The sequence below is a fragment of the Lepeophtheirus salmonis genome, chromosome 7 (genome assembly GCF_016086655.4).
Source record: "Lepeophtheirus salmonis chromosome 7, UVic_Lsal_1.4, whole genome shotgun sequence".
NCBI classification, from domain to species: domain Eukaryota; kingdom Metazoa; phylum Arthropoda; class Copepoda; order Siphonostomatoida; family Caligidae; genus Lepeophtheirus; species Lepeophtheirus salmonis.
The window spans coordinates 37,404-60,575 of record NC_052137.2 but is presented as its reverse complement, the minus strand read 5'-3'; the positions used below and the strand labels follow the sequence as shown (position 1 = coordinate 60,575).

At 30.9% G+C, this 23,172-nt stretch overlaps 1 protein-coding gene across 3 annotated transcripts; it reads left to right on the top strand.

The window, feature by feature from the left end:
• The first annotated feature begins 20,876 nt into the window (after positions 1–20,876).
• LOC121121818 (equilibrative nucleoside transporter 3) lies at positions 20,877–22,364 on the top strand. 3 transcript variants are annotated; one of them, XM_040716804.2, is made up of 4 exons: positions 20,877–21,178; positions 21,240–21,826; positions 21,882–22,096; positions 22,146–22,364. In XM_040716804.2, the coding sequence occupies exons 1-3, from the start codon at positions 21,070–21,072 to the stop codon at positions 22,059–22,061; spliced, it is 876 nt and encodes a 291-aa protein (XP_040572738.1). In that variant the 5' UTR covers positions 20,877–21,069; the 3' UTR covers positions 22,062–22,096; positions 22,146–22,364. The 3 variants fall into 3 exon arrangements, with proteins under 3 accessions (XP_040572738.1, XP_071746079.1, XP_040572739.1); XM_071889978.1 differs by having other exon boundaries at positions 22,140–22,364; XM_040716805.2 differs by having other exon boundaries at positions 20,998–21,171; positions 22,146–22,287.
• Positions 22,365–23,172: the final 808 nt, after the last annotated feature.

Below are 23,172 nucleotides of genomic sequence, written 5' to 3'. Positions count from 1 at the left end.
TAATTTATACAACTTTATGTAAGCAAGACAGGTTTCTGTTTACGAAAGATTCTTAATTTATTCAGTTGATTTTTTTATTACTAAAGTGAATTGCCGGAGAATGATTTGTTTTCTATGTGTTCAACTCACTCAAAAATATGCATCTAATTCAATTCATGGTTAAAAAATGGGAAAATCAGAAAACATTCACCGTATAAGGAAAAATGAAGGAAATCGGATCGGCCATCCCTGCCGATATTATTTTTCAGAGAGTTGGCAACCCTAGTTTGTGAAGACCCTGTATTCGAACCAATATATTGAAAATTCGAATAAATTGGGTGACAGACAACCTAACAATGTTCTCAATTGGAGGTGTCTCACTGAATAAATCCCTCTTTCTATTAATCTGTCTTATGTATTGACTTTTAACATTAACATCGTCGGTCTGGAGAAGTCTTATTGATTTGTTGGTCTTTCCTTTTACAAAATTAAAAAAGGAATCCCTTCTTCGGATCCTTTAAAATTCTTTTCCATTCAATTTCCTCAACAAACAACATATCGCTATTAAAACTTCTCTAATGAAGTCAAGCTTTTCTTGATTGACATAGCAGATAAAAATTAAAACTTTGATTATTTAATCAATGATGTGATGGGATGATTAATCGGAATCAGAAAATCGTGTGTTTTTTTCTAGAATGGGGAAAATAATTTTTAATTTATAATTCCAATTCTGAATTTTTACTGGTATTTAACTACATATATACAGGGTAAACATAAAGTTCTGTTAAATGTTTATTAAAGTACTAATGATACAACTAATTACATAATTTGCATATAATTATAGGCATAAGCATACATAAGTTCCAAAAACATGTGACATAACTTTCATTCTAAATGGCCACCCTTAGCTTTGACCCCAGTCTAAAGTCTCACAGGAAAAGACTTGCATGCTGTACGCACTATGTCCACGGGGATGGAGTCTCAGGCAACTACCAGTTCGGCTTTCAGGTCGTCCAAAGGGGTTCACAAAGGCTCTGCTCTCAAGAATGGAGCACATGTAGTAATCCATGATATTTTGGTCGAGGCTGGAGGGGGGCCAGACTTTCTTGTCCCAGAAGCCTCTCAAATTGGCCTCACACCACCGCTGCATCTCTCTGGATGTGTGAGAGGAGGCACCATCCTGTTGGAAGGTCTACGGCTCATTCTGGAAGTGCTGTTGGGCCCAGGGTAACAATACCTTCCTCCAGGATGTTGGTGATGTACTAATTGGTGTTGATCTTCACCCGGCTGGAACAAACATCAAGGGAGACTTCCCTGTCTTAATTACGACTGCCCAAACCATCAGAGACTGTGGCTTCTGCACTCTGTTGTCTCCATGGTTACTCAGCTCACATTTTTTTGGACCAAAATCCGATCATTTTGGGGGTTAAAAGCCTGTTCCACCGTGAAAATCTTCTCATCACTCAACAAAATGTTGGGAGCCCTACCAGCCCTCAGCTTATGAAGAATGGCATTACTCCTTTCAAGTCTGTCTTGACCTAGCTTGTTGCCTCTTCAATTTGTAGGGATACATCCCAAGGCCATCTCAGATAATATCTCTCATTGTTGTGGTACCCAAGTTGAAATCCTTGGCCATCTTGGTGAGGTTCCTCCCGGGATATCTTGCAATCCTTACCTTGACTGCCTTGACGACTCTGTGAGTTCTTTTTGACCTTGGTATGCCGGATCTGGGTCTGTCCTTGAGTCTCCTTGTGCTTCTCAATGGTTCTCTTGATGAGTATGGGGTTGACTTCCATGCTCTTCAGGTTCCTCAAGATGGCTGGTCGAGATTTGCCCTTCAGGCACTCCTTGATTATATCCTCTCTCTTGTCTTCCATTGTGGTTAACAAAATAATATTTTACAACTTCACATATAAATATTATATAAAGTTAATTTAACAGGATATCCGTGGATCCTGTAAACTTTTCTAAGTGCTTAAATAAATACTTATAAAAATTGTTATATTTCAGAAAATATCAACAAATTTTGAAAATTAAATTCATAAGTACAATCAAGGAACGCCTCATCTACATTATCAGTAAATACATCCGCCTTTTGCCTTTATGGCCAGTTCCAGCCTGGTGTGGATCTTTGCACAGTAGTTCTTTACATAGCTCTGCTCTAAGTTAGCTCAAACATAATCACGATGGCGGCCTTCTCTTATTCCTTTGTTGTGGATCTTTGCACAGTAGTTCTTTACAATGTCTGCTCTAAGTTAGTTCAAACATCATCACGATGGCGGCCTTCTCTTATTCCTTTGTTGTGTATCCTACTCCTGAAAGTTTCCCCTTGAGGTGCCCAAAAATATCAAAGTCAAGGTGAGAACAGCCGAGGCTGTGGGCAGGCCCAGGTCTTGCTTTTCAAGCTTGTTGAAGGGGATTTTGGACCGAGTAACCTCCTTTACTCGATCCAAAGGCTTCAAACCCTGACGAGTAGTTCTCTTGTAGACATTTAGGTTTAGGCTCATGGAGGGTTGGCTGCTGTCAAATTCACGAGCAAGGTCATTCACTGTCACCTTGGCTCTTTTGTCTTCTATGGCCCCTTTAATTGCCTAAGCCAATTCTTTTAACCTCTATGACGTTGATATGGACCTTTTGGAATATTTTGTTATGCCACTCACGGTCACCTGGTACATAGGAGAGCAGTTACGGGCAAGCGCTTTAGTGATATCTGATTGTTATTTACCACACGCAGATAGCTCCAGAATTGCAGCTCTGCTTTGCTCAATATTTTTAGTTATGATACAGTTTCATCCCGGTTGACTTTGCTCCTTTTTTGTGTACAGCTTCTTTAGACCAGGGTTTACAATGAGTTAAAGTGACGCTCTGGAGTAGAATGTTTAACGTTTATTAATTCTTTTGATTTACTGTTTATTTTTAATTCGAACAAATAGTAATATTCTACCATGGAAATTTGATTAGTATAAATATAATAAATGCTCTACATGTGAAACATAACGAATCAAAAAGCAAGTTTACAAGCCATACCAAGGACCAAAGTTCGAGTTTCTATATTTTTGCCCAACTTCGTGTAGACATCTTTTTCTTTTTGTTCAAATATCGGTAAATGTCTACCTTGATTGTCCATTAAAACAAATACTTTTTTTTTATATTTTCTTTGGTCTATACTCTAGGCAATTGGGTTGCCCTTTGACCCTTCATAATATTTAATCAAACTCTTGGCCATTACAACTTTGTTGTCAAGAAGCGATAACTTATTTAGTTATTTAATGATATAAACGATATTGCTATTTGCACATGTTTTATCTAGAAAATCAATGAAGATTCTTATATAAAGTCGTGACTTGCAAGTGGTGTGCAAGTGGTATGAAGCAGTTCTTTCATTCATGAGATTGACTCCCCCATGTCTATTTTAACCTATGGTAACCTCTTTATCAACACTGTTTACTTCGTCTAAAATGCTATAAATTTAGTAAATAATAGTCTTACAAAAAAGGTTACAATATTGTTTTCTTTCCATTATTTAGTTTATGTAGCTTATGAACAACTCTACCTTTAATAGTAAAGTATTGATAAAAAATATATGCATGTACAATACATGCTTTACTTGATAATCTGTCCACTGATTAAGAGTACTGAATATTCCCAAAGAACAAAAACCAAAGATACTTGTCTAATCTTGAACAAATTTTTGAATCTAATAAAAAGAGAAAAAAATAAAACCTTTCAAACACAGAGAGACACCATTGTCCCAACAATTTTAAACTGCCATAACTTTTGCATTTTGACTCAAAACTTGGCAAAATTTTCAACAATTATTTCTTATACTAGACAAAAACTTAAATTCATATCATGGGTATAATTATATTTTATCGAATTCTAAAAAATGACATAGTTTTGAAGACTAATACAGTACAAATATAAAGTCTTTTGATAGAATGTTTTTTATCAATTTTAGAGATCTACTATTACTCTTTTTAATAATTTAAAAATATCCTAAATATCATTAAAAATAACGCAATGACGAATTAATTAAAATATGGGACGCCATATTGGTTAATATAAATACAAGGTTAAACTACAACGCATCCACGACTGTGTTTGACTTCCACTACACTTTTAAAATTGATGTCATAGACCATGTGTAGTTGCGTGTTTTGTCAAAATCTGTCTATCTTGCCCAGTAGTCGGTACGATAGATCAGATTGAAAATTGTAGAAAGCCCGATTACTTGATGGTCTAACCTTGTATTTCTATTAACCTTGGGACGTCAGTCTCCTGTCGATGCGTAAGGATTAAAAAAGTGTTGCATTTTAAACGAAGGAGCCCGTACTATTATCTCACTATCACAAAAATACCCAGTGTATTTTGTAGTTAGCTGTTGATTCTGTTGTCTCACTTGATACAACATGGCTTTTCCATATTTTATTCTTTTTGATAAAATAAGCAAAGTAGTAAATTGTGGTAAAATATGAAACGACAAAGTTCAGTGAACAACGCGTTCGTTTCCAACAGGACAGGAATACAATTTCTTGCTCGTCCCTCGTAGTACATACCTGTATATATAAAAGAGAGTTTGTGTGTCCTTTATGGGTGCCCACACCGTTGAACCTAGGAGGCTGAAATTATACATGTGTGTTTCTTTTGAACTTGGTCAGGTTTAAACGGGTTGGCGATTTTGGGATCATATTAGGGCTTAATCTATACCTAAAACACATTTTTTTTGTCTATCATATACAAATGTATAGCTAAGCCTTTATAAAAATAATACTAGGCAATGTTGTATAATAAAGTATCAAATGAAATATTATGTGAGACTTTCATATTATAAAAAATATATAAATATTTAATTCATTTTAAAAATTGTAGAGCAATAATACAACAATGTTAGTTTGGGAGTACTTCCAAGATAATTAGCAGTCCAGGGGCATCACCGGGGTTGGCTATAGGGGCTGTAGCCCTCCTCAAATTTCCAAAGAACAATAATTCTTCAATTTTATTAAAGAAAAATATAATTATTAAAATATTTTTTCAAAAATTACATTTTATTATGTTTTTATAGGTTATGTTTTTTTTTTGTTTTTAAATTTAATATATAAAATTTTTAAAGAACTGTGGGTTTTTGAAATATTTTTTCAAAATTTAATTTTCTTTGAATAGATAAAGGATTTTTAATTTTCCTCTCCAAACAATGCAATTTTTAGACAAAAAAGTTTAATATTTGAAACTTTTTGTGAACAGTTGCATATTTTTGAATTTTGATTCCAAAAAATATCTTTTTCTGAATAACTATAGATTTTTTGATTTTTTAAATTTTTTTCCAGAAAATTTAATTTTCTTTGAATAGCAATAGATTTTGGATTTATTTTTTGTATTGAAATTTAATATTTGAAATTTTTATGAACAACTGTGTGGTTTTGAATTTTTGTTTTGAATAGCTGAAATGGTTTTTTTTTTTTCAAAAATTCAATTTTTTGTTTAATTAAATGTTTTGCCAAAAAGATAATAATTGAAAAGATTTTTTGTAAAGAGTTGTGGTTTTTGAATATTTTTGTGAATAGCTATTGATTTTTAATTTTTGTTTTTGTATTTTTTTAATAGAAATTTTTATGAACAACTGTAAGCTTAGAATTTTTGTTTTTTTGTAATTTTTTAAAAATTTAATATTTGAAATTTTTTCTGAACAGTTATAGGTTTTGAAATATTTCTTCAAAATTGTTAATTTTATTTGAATATATAAAGGATTTTGAAATTTCCTTCCAAAAAATTCAATTTTTACAAAAAAGTTAAATATTTGAAATTTTTCTGAACAGTTTTGGAATTTGGAATTTTGTTTGCAAAAAATATATTTTTTTGTGAATAGCTTAAGATTTTTGAATTTTTTATTTTTTAAATTTAATTTTCTTTGAAAGCAATGCCATTTTGATTTTTTTTTCCTTACTTTGTAATAACATTTTCTGCAAGAAATATATTATTTGAAATTTTTTGTGAACAGCTGTAGATTTTTGAATTTTGTTTTAAAAAAAAAATAACTTTTTGTGAATAGCTATGGATTTTTGAATTTTTATTTTTTAAATTTAATGTTCTAAACTTTTTTTTCCAAAAATTAAATTTTTCTGAACAACTGTTGGTTTTTGAACTTTTTTTCCAAAAACTAAATTTTTTTTCAAAAGCTATGGGTTTTTGTGATTAGATTTTCTTCAAAAAGTTTATTATTCGAAATTTTGTGTGAACAACTTTGGATTTTTGATTTTGTTGTGAATAGCCATGAATTTTTGAAATTTTAATCAAATAGATTTAATATTCAATTTTTTTTTGGATTTTCTGCCCAAAAATGTTCGAAAAACCAAGACCGCCCCAATATAATCCTGCGGACGCTCCGCATTTAGTATGATGCACTTATTTGGATAACTACCAACTGATTTCAGGTCTCTTTTGTTTGTTTCTTTTTGGATGAAAGGTTGCTTGATACAAAAATGTGTTTTACATTTATCACGTAACCTTCAGTTGGTAGCAGTCTATCTATAGCTTGTTCTAACTCAACCAATCAACGTTCAGAACATTGACATAAAGAAAAAAAGTATAAAAATCTTCTGTTGACAACAAAGTATTTTGTATATTTTTGTGTAAGCGAGGTAACGTCATGATTTTAAACTAGTTAGGTAGGTTTGTTATATCTGTCGAACATGAATATCATGCTAAGAAGAATGAGATTTGTTTCCTTCAAAAGCATATTGTTATTTGTTTAAAACTTTTTTATGACTCAATTCTATTTACATGTTCAATTTGAGAGAGATATATATATTTTGTATTGTATTTAAACTTTCAAGAAATGAAAGCATGTTGTTTATTATTATTTTCTTAAAAGGAAGAAAAATCCATAAGAACCTTCCTTTGTCTTTCATGCTGTTGTCAGAAAATGATCAACATTTAAAAATATTTGTAGTACCAGGGGCGTCCGCAAAATTATATTTTGGGTAAGTAAATTAATATCGCAAAATTTGAAATTAATATTTTTTGAAAAAAAAATTTTGAAATAAAATTTCAACATCTATTCACAAAAATAAATATTTTTTTAATAATATTCTCGAAAAAGTTCAAAAATGCACAACTATTCACAAAACTTGAAGTTTTTGAAATAAAAAAATCAAAAATCCACAGCTGTTCACAAAAACTTAGAAATTTTCAATATTTAATTTTCTAGTTAACAGCAAAAATTCCTTGATTTGATTTGGGGGGAGGGAGCTACAGCTCCTCCAACCCACCCCCTGCGAACGCCCCTGAGTACGTATTATATTTGAAAACTCGGTGCGATACATAATTTTTTTCAAGACCGATATTTCCGTATAGACCACAATTTTATTAATTACCGTGGATGAATATTTAATCGTTTTCAAATCGTGGATGGATTTTTTGGTCTCAATCTATGGACCGAGTTTCTCCCCATTCCAGATTTATGAATTGTACAAACATGATTCATTTAACACATATAACTTCTTTATATGTGTCTTTGTTGACCATTTTGAAAAACAACTGACGTCATCAACAATTCATCTATTGATTATATCTAGACAAAATTTAAATTAAATATTTTTCATTTTGTAAGATCTATCTGAACGAAATGTTTCTTTGAGACCTGTCCAAAACCAACTTCTTTAAAAATCAAATTAGTTTAGTTCTCTAAAAATCATAACAGTCTCAGACTGGTCTTGGACTTTCAGACTAAAATACAACACCAATAAATTCACTTATATTTATTGTACAATGGAAAGAGCCTTGAGAGTCCATCAAAATTCTTTTTCTGACACATATTATTTGGTTCAAATGAAAAATATACTAATGTGAAGGGAACTGAAGTAAAATATTTGTCGAAACAGCTGTCCAATTTTCTCTCTTATGAGTAATACAAATATTAACTTTCTTACACTTTTACTTCAAATGACGTCATTGTAAGTATATGGTCACAATTCTGAAACATTACTAACGTTCTCCAATATTCATCTATTGATACGGTTTAGACCAAACTTTTCTTGGAGAACGATACAGATCGATTTTTTTGATAAAACCAATCCAGACTAAAGTTTTTTTCGGTACCGGTACAGACCAGTGTAGAAAGTTCAGACAGAAACCCAAATCTATTAGGGTTGCGAATTCTGGTATATTTAGATATGTAAATCATAATTTAATAAAACTCATGTTGAACTAGGAGGACATGGAGTCAATAAAGAAATTTTTGTAGGATTTCTTGCTTAAGACATAAATAATTAATATTTTTAAACCTTTTGCTTGTAAAAATAAATAAATAATTGCATTTTTATTATTTAAAGGTATAAAGAAATTTATCGATTAAATAAACTTTATTGTACAACTCAATTGAGAACAATATACTATTTGGTTTTACTTACTTAAAAAAAACAAAAAAAACAATAACTATAGGTTTATTTGGAAAAGCTAGAACGGAAAGAAATGTCAATTTGATGGTACCACAGATGACGTCAGTTAATCACTTTTCTCGTTACGTATGCACTTTTTATGTAAAATTCACCATGTGAATTTATAAAGATTACGTAGTAAGTTATAGAGTAATTCATGATACCATCATCACCCCTAGCTGACAAAAAAACATTCTTGTATTCAATTAAATTTGAACAAAAATTGATCATGTGCCCGTTGTTTTATTTTTTTTTTTTAGCTTTGGGCATGGAATAAAATATGTTTTTAAAGAAGTGATCGTCTTTCATCAGGTTTTTCTGTTAATGCTTGTATTTTTTACAGTTCAGGTGCTCAAAATGAACATAAATTACGAACAGCTCTCATATTCTGCTCAATATTCAAACCAGATTACTAAGTATTTGTGGACTAACGTAGTGGCATTGCTGTATATTTGTTGCTACGGGGTATTTTTTACCGAGTGCAACAATATCATCTCAAATGTCTTCTCTATGAATCACTTTTAAATTCTGAAAATTTTTTATCAATTGAAAGTAAAAACATGCTTCATTATTTTACAGCCAAAGCAATGAAACTCTGCCTCGATTATTACACAAATATTGTTCCTCCAAATAATTAATCTCTAACCTTATAATCAGTTTTTATCCGATATCTCAAACAAAAGTTAATAAAAATTTTAGTTTTTTAAATATTATATTTTTTAATTATTTTTAATATGACGTGCTGAGGCACTTGTTTCTAAATTGTGATTTTTAGATCAAGTAGTCACGCCGCGACAGTTCTTGGAATGTTTCCTACCAATGCCAATGGTTTATTAAGTCAAATATTATATATTATGAGATATTTATTAAAAATATTGCACATATATTGTAAAATAATATTTTTATTTTCATTATAATGCAATATCATACAAGCATATAATAAATATTTTTACTAAATTATATAACGAAATAATTACGTAAGAAAAAAAACCTCAATGACGACGCGAGGGATCGATTTTACCTTCTTCGGAGACCAACATGTGGGACTTTGGCTGGATGAAACCCTACTGGACAATGGTCCTAAAATAAGGACGGACACAAAACTAGTCACGCATTGATCAAAATATTTAGTGCACACTCAGAAATGAGGCCTCCCCGGTTTGACAAACTTTGCTACATTCATTTGTAAAATACATTTTGTTGCTGTAGCTTTTTTATTTTCTTGGAAAAGGATTGGTCTACCCTACCTATCCAAATAGGTATATTTTGACTATGTTTAAATTAAGTCATAATTTTCCATTTTCCCTCCGTCTGAAAGTATTTTTCCAAAAAGTATAATGAGTACTTGGAGTAAAAAAAAAACCCAATTATATTTCGTATAAGGATCTAAGCAAATATAAGGTATTTGTAACATGATTGATTTTTTTACAGTTGATTGTATTTACATGTGATACTCATATGTACATAAGTATTTATTGACTCAGTCGTCAGGACATAAGGAGAAAATTTACAAAGGTACTGAAAAGTTTTAATTCTTGTTCAAGTTTGTTAAAACCAGGGTACAAAACTCAACAACATATGTTTAGGAATTAGAAAAGGAAAAACTGTTGTTGCATGTACAGTTTCTTCTTTTTTGTTCATTACTCAATTGACCGTCGTAATATTAACTTCTCACTCTCAAGTACAAATTTTCGCCTAACTTTGATGTAAATTGTTTCCTGGGGCTGCCTCCCAAAGTATCTTGTGGAAATCTTCTAAGACGTATGCCTCGATCATAATGTGGACATTATTCGTCAATTTTCAAAGAAGAAGATATTATTTGAACCTCTTAATAGCTTAATTAGTCTCGAAGCTGAGGCTCTTTCCAAAGAAATTTTAACGGTCCATGATATGAATACAATATAAGAGTCAATGGTTATGTCTGGAAAATTCCGATAAGGGAGCTAAGTTATATAACTCCCACATACCTTGGTATTGAAAAATCTTGCTTCAACCTCCCTTAAAACATACTCCAAAGAAAATTTGTCAAATATATATTGATCTTCTTGACTTATACATGGTATTAATGGAGTTCCTCACTTTTGTCAAGAAGGATAGGAAATATACGGCTCAGGTCCAAATTTTGAAGGCTTTATTCACTTCAACTTGACCTGGTAGGACTGCATTATTTTTACCTCAATCATCCATGCATTTGCAAGATGCCCAGCATTATATGCTCTTCGTTACTTCTTCGAGTTTAATATTGATCTTTGTAAATTGAATGACTACTTTCCCCAGTACTCATTTGCTTTCATTCTTTTGGAATGCCCATTAAACTAGGACTGTAGGCTTTGTTTTATTAAGTGCTAAACCCATATAGTTAGCTGCCTCACTTCTGGGTCTCCAATAAGCTTTCATTCTCTAAATAAATTTCTCATTGATTCTGCTGCAAAATACGCAGCCTTTTCCTTAAGTGTTCTCTGTTACAAGGATAGAGAATGGAACTATGCAGAAGACATTGTTAAGTTTTTTTAACAGTAGTCATGTAAGTTCTATCTAACCCTTAAATCCTTAGTAAGTCGATACCTGATGATGAGGACAAGAGGATCGAAGATATAGTTGTTGTTTGTTTGCTTGTTTTAAATTTGATTATTTTCATCTTTTATGTACCCATATTTTGTAGTGGTAGACTTTAGTATATTTTTATATAGTCTGTAAAAAACATAAGTTGTTGATATTGAAGGGGTAAGCTTTGATCTAAAGGGATAATTTTAAACAATAACGTCTATTAATGATTAATTTTATCGCAAACACTTTCTAATGTATTTTTTTAAGTTATTATAATCTTTATTTTGTTCCATCTATTATATTGATAATTTAAAAAATAATCTCAATTAAAAAACAAAACAAAAATATTATCAAACCAAAATCAATAAAAAGAAAAAAATCCCAATTTATTTTTTGCTTTATATGGTACATACATTCAAATATATTTGAATCGATGAATCTATTGAAGATACCCAAAATTTTTTGCTATAAACATTTATATTTTCCCCAAAATGCCCCCTTTCCAACAAATTATATCAATTTCTTTTATGAGGATGCACAATTTGCCTTCCTCTTTGTAAATAATAATAATTTGTTCAAAAATAAACGATACATTTTCGATTAATACAATTGTAATCTCTACTCCATCTTGAGAAAAATCATTTAATTTTTTTTATAAGGTCTTTATTTATATTGCCCATAAATGTACATAAAGAATTAAGACAATATTAAACAAATATGATTTATGCATCACATTTAACTTCATATGACGTCATTATATGTGGATGTCCACCATTTTGAAATATAACTGACGCCATGAACAATTAATTTATAGAATCGATCAAGACCAAATTTTAAATGAGACCTATCCAAACCAAATTGTTCATTGAGACCGAACGAGACCGAATTCTTCTTTGAAACACGTCCAGACCGAATGAGTTCGGTCCACTAAAATTCATAGTGGTCTCAGCCAGTCTAAAAATTTCCAAATGAAATGCTATACTATTTAGTTGTTTAATCTCTTTCGATATTGAATGACTAATGCCTGTTGGAAGAGTAAAATTTAGATTTTAATCTCCTTATTATCGATTATATATATGTATAGAATATACAATTCTGTAGAATTTTTACCTATCAAACGTTGTAACTGCCACCCTAGCCGAGGAAGCCGTTGTAAAACTATTCTACTGAATATATGATTATAACAATTCTGTGGAAATTTATTTAAAGGTATTAGAAAAATTATCCAAGGAGGAATATTATCCCCAAAAATCCTTAATTTTTAATTAGCTAATGACAGACGAAGTTACCTAAACCTATGAATATATTGAAATTAACTGAAATCAACAAAGTTTTGTCTTAAAAACAATTTAGTTTTTTTAAAATGTATTTGCTTTCAATACATTTATCATTAAAAGGTTTAATTTACAATATTAAGCTACTAATTTCATTCTTTTTTTTTTTTTTTTTTGCCGTTTTGAGTAAGTTTTAATTTTAAATAAAGGAGGCTAAATATCTCACCTTTATTTTCAATCACAAAAATTCATAAAAGAGACAATTTTCATATTTTAGATTCTTAAAAAAATGCGTGGAATGAAAAACTACGCTGAATAATCCATTGTTTCAATTGTTTTTTTGTGTTAAAGCCTTCTTAGTTTAAAATTTCCCGGGTTTCAAAAAAATATATAAAGTACTTATTTTTATTCAAAACATATAGATTATAACAAACGAATGTGGCCTTTTCAAAAATAATAAGACCCTGTGGAAGGATTTTGGAGGCTATCCAGGAAATTTGAAGTATGTACCTAAGTATGTTTTAGAAGCCTTTTGAAAAATCAAAGCAATGCTATTTAAATAGAGGCTTTGAATATAAATGATCCATAGTTTTATTTGAAATTGCTCAACATTTCTTTTTTCCAACGGATTTCCATGTTAAACCAAATAATTTAAAATTGAAAAAAGGAACTCTGAATGATCGAATGATGCAGATGCTAAACTATAGATAAATTATATTTTTTAAGAAACTTTTATCTATGAAAAAACAAAAATAACTTTTTTTTTATATGTTTCGTCACGAGCAATTTTTCTAGTACCGTATTTCGATTAGAAATTTTTCATCTGAGTTTTGAGCCACATTCCTGTTGATATGTACATTAAGGGGCGTCGTTCCAAACCAAAATTGAGGTAGCCAAGATTAAACCATCACAAAAGATGCGTTTAGACATTAAAAAGGAACGTAAATAATAATATTTTTGCCACCCCCTACCCTCATTTTGCACTCAAAGGTTCCGTATGAAGTCCAATTTTTTTTTTGTTATGCGTCATTTAAAAAAATATATAAATATCTTATTTTATTAAAACTTAAATTGTATTTTGTGTTTATACTCCCTCTAATTGTTTAAGCACCACTCTTAAATGCAATTCGTTCATGAGGAAGAAGGCACCTTCTTATGGATAACTCTAATCTAATGATGCCTCCTAACCACATTTGCGATACCAACTAGTCTACCCTATCGTGGTCTTCTAGTACTGAGAGGATTTCCCTGCCTCGATTTTCAGCTATACCACTTTTTGGGGACACATGTTCGATGTATTCATGTTTCCGTTCTTTAATGATAGAACAAAACATATATTTCCTTATTTTTTATGCTAATCAAAATCTAATTAAAAAATAATTTAATGTAAACTTAACGTTAATTATTACTAAATGTTCTTCTTTTTCTTTTAATTACCTCCGTGGTAACATTGTTTCTTTTTTTTTCATTTCAATCCTTGAATAGAAACCAATGCATCTTAATTTAAGCGATTCTATTTTTGAAAGTTCATCATTAAGTTTCCTTATTCTCAGTCTCTTACTTCTTACTTTTTACAAAAAAAAAAAATCAAAATATTTTAGAATAAGGATGTTTATAATAAAAATTATTTTTATGTATGTGGGATTTCATTATATTTTAAATACAGAAGTATTAAATTAAGATGGTAAAAATAGTATTTTCTTCTTCTTTTTTACTATAAAATTATAGGAATTCTACTTTCTTTATCAAATGTTGTGCTCATACGCCTTTATTCCTCCTTGAACCATTGGAAAATCCCTTGACAATTTTTTTATTAAATAACATATTAGTTATATTTAATACATAACTTTGACTTATATAAATTTTTTAAATAACGAATAAAAAAGGTTGACTTCATACGAAAACCTTAGCAAGAAAATGAGGAAGGGATCCTGGAGGGGGGCAAATATATTTATCTACAATCATTTTTATGCAAATTTTGCGATGGATAAATCTTTTCTATCTCAATTTTCGTTTTGATCGATACTCTCGTAATGTACATTGTATACACTCTTAACTAATTATATTTCTATTACTGTTAAGACACGGTCCAAGACGGAATTTATTTTGAGATTGGTCTTAAGTGATTATTTCTAGACAAATTGTTACCAATAGTTGTAATAATTATATCAATCTCATACACGTCTAATATTTTGAGAACGAATTTCAACACTACTTTCTAAGCATTCTAGCAATTTAGGAATATTGTAGTTTCTCTTTGTTGCTGACTAATATTTTGTCATATCATGAGCTATTTATAGAAGAGGAAATTAAATGAGATTGATAAAATAATTTCATGTTCATGTGACACTTATGTAGGTCATTAGTTGAGAGCTATTGACATTTGAAAAGGAAAAATTATCTTTGTTCTGAATTTTTCATTTTATTTCTTCATATGAAATATAATCTATTATTTAGGTCATGCAAAAGTTGAACTTGTACAAGTTCTAAACAGAAAATGAGAGGATTAATTTATAATACTTGTCAACACAAAACATAATTCTAGGATTTTGTGAATATTGCAAACTCCACTTAGAGTAGCCAAAATTGATTGTCACAATAAATTAATGATATGTTATTTGAAAAGGTCAGAACAAATATATAAGTCTTCTAATCAAAGAAAGGTTCGTAATTGCAGCTAAAATTATTTGGAATATTAAATCAAAACACACCCAATAATTGGCTCAAATAAGTTTATGAAATATTGATCTGTTTATAAACATGAAGTAAAATGATAAATTTGTATTTTTTTCTTTTCTTTACTTTCGTGCAATATCATTTTCAAGTTGACGACCACAATTGTAGTCATGTCCGATGCTAGGATTTTTCTTTGATGGATTTTGTATTTGTATTTTCATAGCTTCCAACTCTAATATGAAGTGAATTATATTTTAGAAAATAAAAATACGAGTACTTGAAGTAAAAATAAATCTATTATTAGTAATGAATTTTGTTAAAGAAGTTTCTATTAATGTTCATCTCCTTATTAGCAATCAAAACAGTAATGAGATGACGATTGGACTCGACAATTTCCATTATGTTATCCAAATTCTCGACAGTTGGCCTTCCAGAGCGTGGTACAGCTTTGACATAAAAATTATTGAAAGGAATCAGCGAAACTAAAATATTGTAGTGATCGGTAGTTATAGTAACAAGACCATAAACACAATTCATATTTACGGCCACCTGGCTTGTGTTTTATCCTTTATCAAAAAAAAATATATATATATAAAATATACTGTAGTTTCTATTTGCTAGAGTCCATTTTTGACGACCGTTCAAACATTACGGAGCTATGCAATTACAAAACTGTATTTGAAGTTTTTTAGTACGAAGTCTTAGTATCTTTCTAACTCCAGCTAGCGTAAACCGATCCCAATTATACAACTGAGGTGCACATTACTAAAGCCATACATTGGGCTTCTTTTTACCCTAAAATAAAAACCTTTCTTTTTAATTTTGGTTCATTTTTAATCGAATAACATTTATAAAGAAACCAATTGTATTTTCCTTTTTTGTTTTGAAAAAGTGTCGACCCTTTTTCGGGAATTTTTTCCTAAACTATGTCAATACTTAAGTCAATGACGTATTCTACGAATTAAAATATTTATTTCCAAATTCCTTTTAATAGAAAACAAAAATCATTTTTCATACGACCTTCCAATTTTTTATGAAAAAAAAAACAAAAAAACTGTGCAAATCAAATACTCCATGTGTGTGGGAGGAGCTCCTTGGGGCATCAGCCTTGATTGTAAGTATTATAATGCAATGAATAAAGTTACATTACCGGGTAGTCCATAGAAATCTGAACACTTACTAGTTCAATAATTAATTAAGGTTGAGTGACTGAAATTAATTCATATTTCGACATATTGAATCATAAGCAATTAGTGTGAAAAAATACAAACTTTACGTTCATTAACTTACGTACAAGTCGATAAAATGACACTTAATACGTGATGGTCGAATTTCCATTCGGTCACTCCATGCTGTTGGGTGTCTCCAGGATCACTGTCTACACCGTCAACATGTCCAAAACGTTGCAAAGGAAGAACGGTTTCGTCAAAAAGGCCGAACTGAACTCGAAAGAGTTAAACTAAACAACCCAGGCACATCCCCTCCAGTCCATGAGGTACATCATAGAGCACATCAGAAGAGAGCTGTCAAAAAGCGTGTGGAAATGCCCTTTTGAGGGCAGAGAGGCGACTTTTGACACAAACAATGAAAGAAACCCATCTCATCTGTTCCAAGAATCTTTTGAATGAGTCTTTTCAACTCTTTTTTAACCCTTTCGGTCCCCTACAGTCCTGATATCAACCCTCTCGACTATATCTTTTGGGTACATGTAGAATGGAAGGCCTGCAGTCTCCATCATTCAACCACCGAGGCACTCGAAGCGCTATAGTCAGCCAGCACTGGGCCACTATGATAGATGACTACATCTGCCATGGGTGCAAGGCCTTCTGGAGTCGCCTGTAAGCTATCATTGTCGCTAAATGATGATACATTATCTATTAGGAGAGCTCAGACACACATCAATTTATATATGTAATTAATTTTGTTAAAATTTTATTGTTAATTTAATAAATTATATATTTCTATAGTTTAGAATTCAAAGTGTTCAGACTTCTATGGACCACTTGGTATGTAGATTGTATTTACTACATTTAACATTTCTCAAAGCTATTAGAATTTGCCTACTCATTATTTGTAATTTGGGAAAGCATTGCTGAAAAATTTAGAATCTTAAATACTTATTACATACTTACTAGTATTGAGCTTCACTTTGACAATCCTAAACAGGTCCAAGATTACTATGCTTTTAAGGGGGCATAACTAATTAAGCTCTTTAAACAAGCTCAATCTGCACCGGTATCTACAAAAAATTGGTCACATATTGGTTCCAAACAAAAATTTGCTGTGGGTCGGTCACATTTAAAATTGACCTGGAGTGATCTTTTAGAAATATTGTTAATGACGTCGTAATAGCCTCTTATTGTGACACACACCGTTAGTGGATTGTTGTGAACTGATTAAAACTATATTTCCAATATTTTTCGCGACTTAAACATTTCTCGAAGCCGGAGACGAATAGGTTTTATGACTCTCAGGGGCTTTTCGGTTTTAATAGTTAAAGAAATAAAGGGTTATTGATTGGAAAAATATCGTTAAACAGTTTTTTAATTACTGGGCATACCTTAAGAACATGCTTGATATTTTAGGGTAAATAATTTGGGTTTTAGTTCATGGATCTTACTTTTTTATAATTCCACGTTCTTAACTATAGTATAAGTATTTATTCCAAGTATATAAAATATATACTTAGGCACCTATAATGAAGTACAATAGTACGATCACAATATATAACGTACTTCTATCCTATCAAACCGCATAATATTCAAAATATTCATTGCTACTACCTTGTAATCACATTTTTTAAAATTTTGTAGATCAATTTGTTTGTTTTGTGTAATAATATTTAATAACTGCTGTTTTGCTCTACCGCCCCCCCAATCGCCCCTTTTCACATTACCACCCCAAGATAGGGGTATCACCCACTTTGGGAAACACTGATTTGGACCCTTTCAATTAATGTATATAAATTTTACATTCTTTAATAGGACATGAGCAAAATTTAAATATAGAATCCGCTAGGTGGTCTTCCAGTTTGTCGCTTGTTGTTTAAAATATGGTGTGCTCAGAAGAGTTATTTTTTACAACGATCTCTATGGGATAAAAACTTCTACATACTATTTTTTAATAAATATTACTATTTAGGGAGTTGTATTATTTTACCACAAGACGGCGCCACTATCTGTCGCTTTGTTGGGAAACAAATATAAGTAAAAAACACTCACGCCCCATTATGATGATCCATTTTACCTACTTTCATTGCATTTTGCAACGCCTTCAAGGGATTAATAAGAATAATTCGTAGATAGAAATTGACGATAATTTGTCAAAGAATACATTAATGTAATCTACACACAATTTTGAGAAAAAACTTTTTGTATATGTGTATGTTGACGAACCACATATACTTTTTATTCAAAACCTTCGTTATTCAATTTTAAGCTCTTTTGACCACGTTTTAATTGCCCTTATCATATAGAAAATTCCTTTTCTGCTATAGGATTTTGGATAACAATGTGCGCCACTAGGCTTATGGCGTCAAAATTATACAGAAAATCGGATCCAGGTCTTTCGATACCAGAGGGGATGCTAGTCCAACCAGTAATAATAAAACCGTTATTACTGTATTGTAAGAAGACAAAAAAACAAAAAAGAAAAAGAAGTTGTTAACACTTAGACGATACACATATCTAGGCAAAACGTAGAGAAAAAGAATTGTTTTGAGATTATAATTTCTTTCTTTCTTTACCTATATGTAGCTGAGTAGTTTGTAAAGAAAAAAAAAATTCCTTAAAAAACGTAAAAGGAAAAAAGGTTGTTAGTAAAAGAGCATTGATTAGTTTCAAATAACTAAATATACATCTTTATAAAAAGAAATTGCACCATATAGCCATAAACAAATTTTTACGATATAATTTAATTTCAATGTTAATCATTTTACAGGCATTTTTTTATTTATTTATAGATATAGGTAAATATTCAGCTATTTACGTCTAATAATTGGATTTTTTTTTTCAAATAAAAATATCCCAAATGGTTGACAAATGACCTTCTGAACTAATGTTACATCATTGTAGTAATATCTCAGTTCTTAATATATAAATATCTATGTATATGTAATCTCCCATTACCTCATTAATACAAAAATTTACAATACATTTTGTGGGGAGCTCTCAATTTTTTTCTTCTTTTCCCCTCCTCGGTGTTTTGAACGTTGATTGGTGGAATTAGAATGAGTTTTTGAGAAGCTGTGAACAATTCCTAACATTCATTGAATAATAATTCCATATTAATAATGACTTGTCCAACTAATTTTAGGCTTTTTTTCTGTTCGGATGAGAGGTTGCGAAATACAAGGAGGTTGCGAGATAGAAGGAAGTTAACGACATGCTGCATGTGGTTCTTTAGTTTCAGTAAAGAACTTATATAATTCCAAGTAGTGATATAGACGTATCAAGGTCGGTTCTCTAAAGTTCTAATCTATTAACTTTTAATTTTCCCCAACAAATTATGAAGTGAAGTGGAATCACAATAATAAAAAGCAAGAAATTATGTTTGTTAAATGATTTGAGTGAATCCGCCTTAACTTGTAAACATTTGGAACGGTGTTGCATGCGTATAAATTTCTTCGGCCCTGTCCAGCCAGTCATTGGTTCAGTTGTATCTCTTTGGACTCTCAGTTCTTGCGATCACTCCTTTAATTTATTGTTAAAAAAGTCAATAGCGTATTATGCCGAACACTTAAATACTATGCATGTCTTGCAAAAAATATTCCTGTTTTGATTAGAATGCATTGCCATACAATTTATTTTTATATAATTTATTCTCTTATGTAACTAAATATTTAAAAGGAACAAAAACATCCTCATTAACAATCTCACAAGAGATTGATTTTGCCTTCTTTAAGACCCAACAAGTGGTTGTTTATACTCTCGTACCCGTTACTAACAAATAAAAATGGATAAGTTTGAAAAAAACAAAAAAACATATGGTACTTTTGTAGTTTTCTTGTTGCCAATTGCTAATTATTATTAATATACTTTGATGTATGATTAAATCCATTGAATTGATAATTTTATCAGTATCAGAACCAATGACTGAGTATGATAAATTATTATACATTTTCATAAATTAAATACTATAAAATAGTGTAATAGAGGTGAATGATGTGCTACGCACAAGTAGGATTGTCGTCGAAAATGTCGATAAAATCATGGAAAGTATCGAGATAAACTGTCATGTTAACTATTTGCAGACGGCTGGGTACAAAAGAAACTCGAATAAGACAGAAATCATGGCAACAAGTTATCGAACAGAACAGGGCATACTTGGCTTAAATAATATGATTGTAACACTTCTTATTAAGCATTGACATAAAACAAAAATACGAAATGACTTTTTCCCAATCAATATATACTCGTATCTATCATAATATTTTTTTGGCTTCAGACACTATTGGGGGAGGCATTTTGAGCCCTTTATAAAGATGCCACTGCAGTAATACATGCCCTCTGTGTACCTTTTGTTTTGGGTGACCAGGGACTTGCACAATTGCAATGTATTTGCAAGTTAAGAGTAGGAAACCTAATAACCGAATTGTATTGTATTGGCTCTCGTAGCTTCTATGGTTTCGGCGCCACTGTCAGGGAGTAATTTAGGAATTGTGTGATTTATACTGACTGGATTAAAGATGGGCTCAGACTCAAATTTCACATCCATCATTTAAAGTAGGCAAATCAGTAAACAAATGACTTTTGACTTTAGGTGTCGTATCAAATTGACAAAATTTAAGGCGTGAAATGAATAGGAATTATATAAAAAAAGCCTTGAAATAAGTTGAGTAATTGCACACTTAAATGAAGAGATGTTATTATTATTTTTTTTTTTGATTTTGTATTGTATAACATTTTTTTATACTAATAAATTTTACATCATGATGAATGAAAATCTCTTACTGTTGTAAAAATAAGTTACTGTATCAAAATTCAAATATTGACTCTAATCCTTCTATCTTTTTTTTTCTTTTTTCGTTCGCATGTGCTTCACTCTCTCTCTCTAGAAGTTAGAGATAAGACAAACGATTTATTTATTATTTACTTGTTAAAGTTAGTGTTCTTTTGAACTCCATGTTTGAGTTTTCATCACAGGATAATCAGTGAGAAAACATGGATAGGACAAAACCGTTACATCCCAAGGATTCATATCGATTTATTTTCATTGTGATGATATGGATCGGCATCACGACTCTCCTCCCCTGGAATATGATGGTAGCTGGTAAATCTAAAAAAAAAAAAAAAAATAATAATGTGCAGTTTTTCATATATTTCCATTTTAGTACATGAATACTGGATGTATAAATTCCGAGATATACCGGAACAACAACATCTCTACACATCCCTCCAGAACGATTCTAATCATTTAAAAAAGGGGGAGTTGAACGACACTCAAGTGCATTGGGGATCATATCTATCCATCTCATCGATGGTTCCATATATAATTGGACTCTTATTCACTATTATCTGTGGCCGTAAAGTGCCCATCATTCCACGATTACTCACGTCCATCTCTGTCATATTTATTCTTCTCATATCAACAGTTATATTTGCTAAAGTAAATACAGACTCATTGCAGGGTCTGTTTCTAGGAGTCACTCTGGCAACCATAGTGATTATGAACAGTGCTATGTCCCTCTTTCAGGGTGGCACAGGTGGTGTTGCTGCCGCATTTCCCTCAAATTATATGAATGCTCTAACTCAAGGACAGGCTATCGGTGGAATAATTTCATGCTCTGTTAACATTGGCATTCTAGCAGCTGGGGCTGATCATAACACAGCCGCTTTTATGTGTTTTGTTCTAGCTACCTTATTTACATTCATTTGTGGGGTTTTAATTATTCTCATGACGAAAACGGATTTTTATAAGGTAAATTTGATTGATTGATTTTTTTTAAAATACTTATATTATGTACTCCATAAAGTATTTTCATCCAGAAGAAAATGTCCAAGAGGATCCATCCCTTGAAGAAAAAATGATTGAAAGAAAGGAAGTCGATGACAATAGTTTCAATGAAATAAAATATATTTTGAGAAAGCTCTGGGTTTGGATCCTTGCTATCTTTATCAATTTCCTTGTTACTCTAGCCGTTTTCCTGCGCTGACATCCCTTATATCCTCAACAGTTGATCCCCATCACGTAACCGCTCAATATAATAAAGAACTTTACTCATTTTAAATAGTTTTAGGCAACAGAATGGCATACCAAATATTTTATTCCTATTGGGAGTTTTCTAATGTATAATATAGGAGATTATTTTGGTAGATTCTTGGCTGGTTGGATCCAATGGCCAAAGCCATCATCTATGGGATCATACATCCTTTTATTTTCGTCTATTAGCAGGATTATTTTCATTCCTTTGTTTCTTTGCTGTAATATTCAGCCAGATAATCGGTACTACACGGACGTAAGTATAATATATTTTTATTGTAGTGAAAAAAATCACGGAAGAAATTTGAATATATGAATGATCACAAAACCCTTCCAGGTGTATATTGAATCAGATGCTGCTTTCATAATTCTCATAATTATATTTTCCATTACAAACGGATATATTGGCAATATTTGTTTAATGTTTGGTCCTAAAACCCTCGCAGTTCAAAGAGAACAAATGAAAGGAGGCGAAATCTTAATTGCGGCCATGATTATTGGTTTAACCGTTGGAGCAGGACTCTCTAATTTCTTGCTTGGACTATTATGATTTTTTTGTATGAGTTTGAGGCTTGCTTATAATCTTAAAAGCTTAGAATATACATAAGTACATAATTTTAATTATGATTCTCGTATTCATTTGTATTTTGTGTTATATGTGTTCAGGGTATAATTTTAATAAAATATGAACATTGTTTAGTTATGTTACCTTGTAAACAAACCGATAGACAGTTTTACGATAATCTTTTTTATCCACTCTCAACCTCGACTGTCAATAGGGAAATTAACTATTTGAAAAAAAAAAAAAAATTGGCCTTCTATATTTTTTGTCTGCCCAACTATTAATTTATTATCATATGTAGAAAACATAATAATTATTAAATACATTAAATTGATAATTTTATCAATGACAGTGTTTAAATGACATGAATTCTCAGCATCGGTCATTTTTTAAACAACCAGTTGAAACGACAAGCCATAGACTGTTGCATCTCTTTGGGGGTAATATATATATATTTTTAGTTTGTTCATGTCCTATTAGAACAAAGTTTAGATTAATAAAC

Coding starts and splice junctions, on each gene's coding strand:
- LOC121121818 (XM_040716804.2), top strand. CDS start 21,070: ATGGATAGGACAAAACCGTTACATCCCAAGGATTCATATCGATTTATT. Junction 21,179..21,239: donor CTGGAATATGATGGTAGCTG/GTAAATCTAAAA, acceptor TTTCCATTTTAG/TACATGAATACTGGATGTAT. Junction 21,827..21,881: donor CGAAAACGGATTTTTATAAG/GTAAATTTGATT, acceptor TACTCCATAAAG/TATTTTCATCCAGAAGAAAA.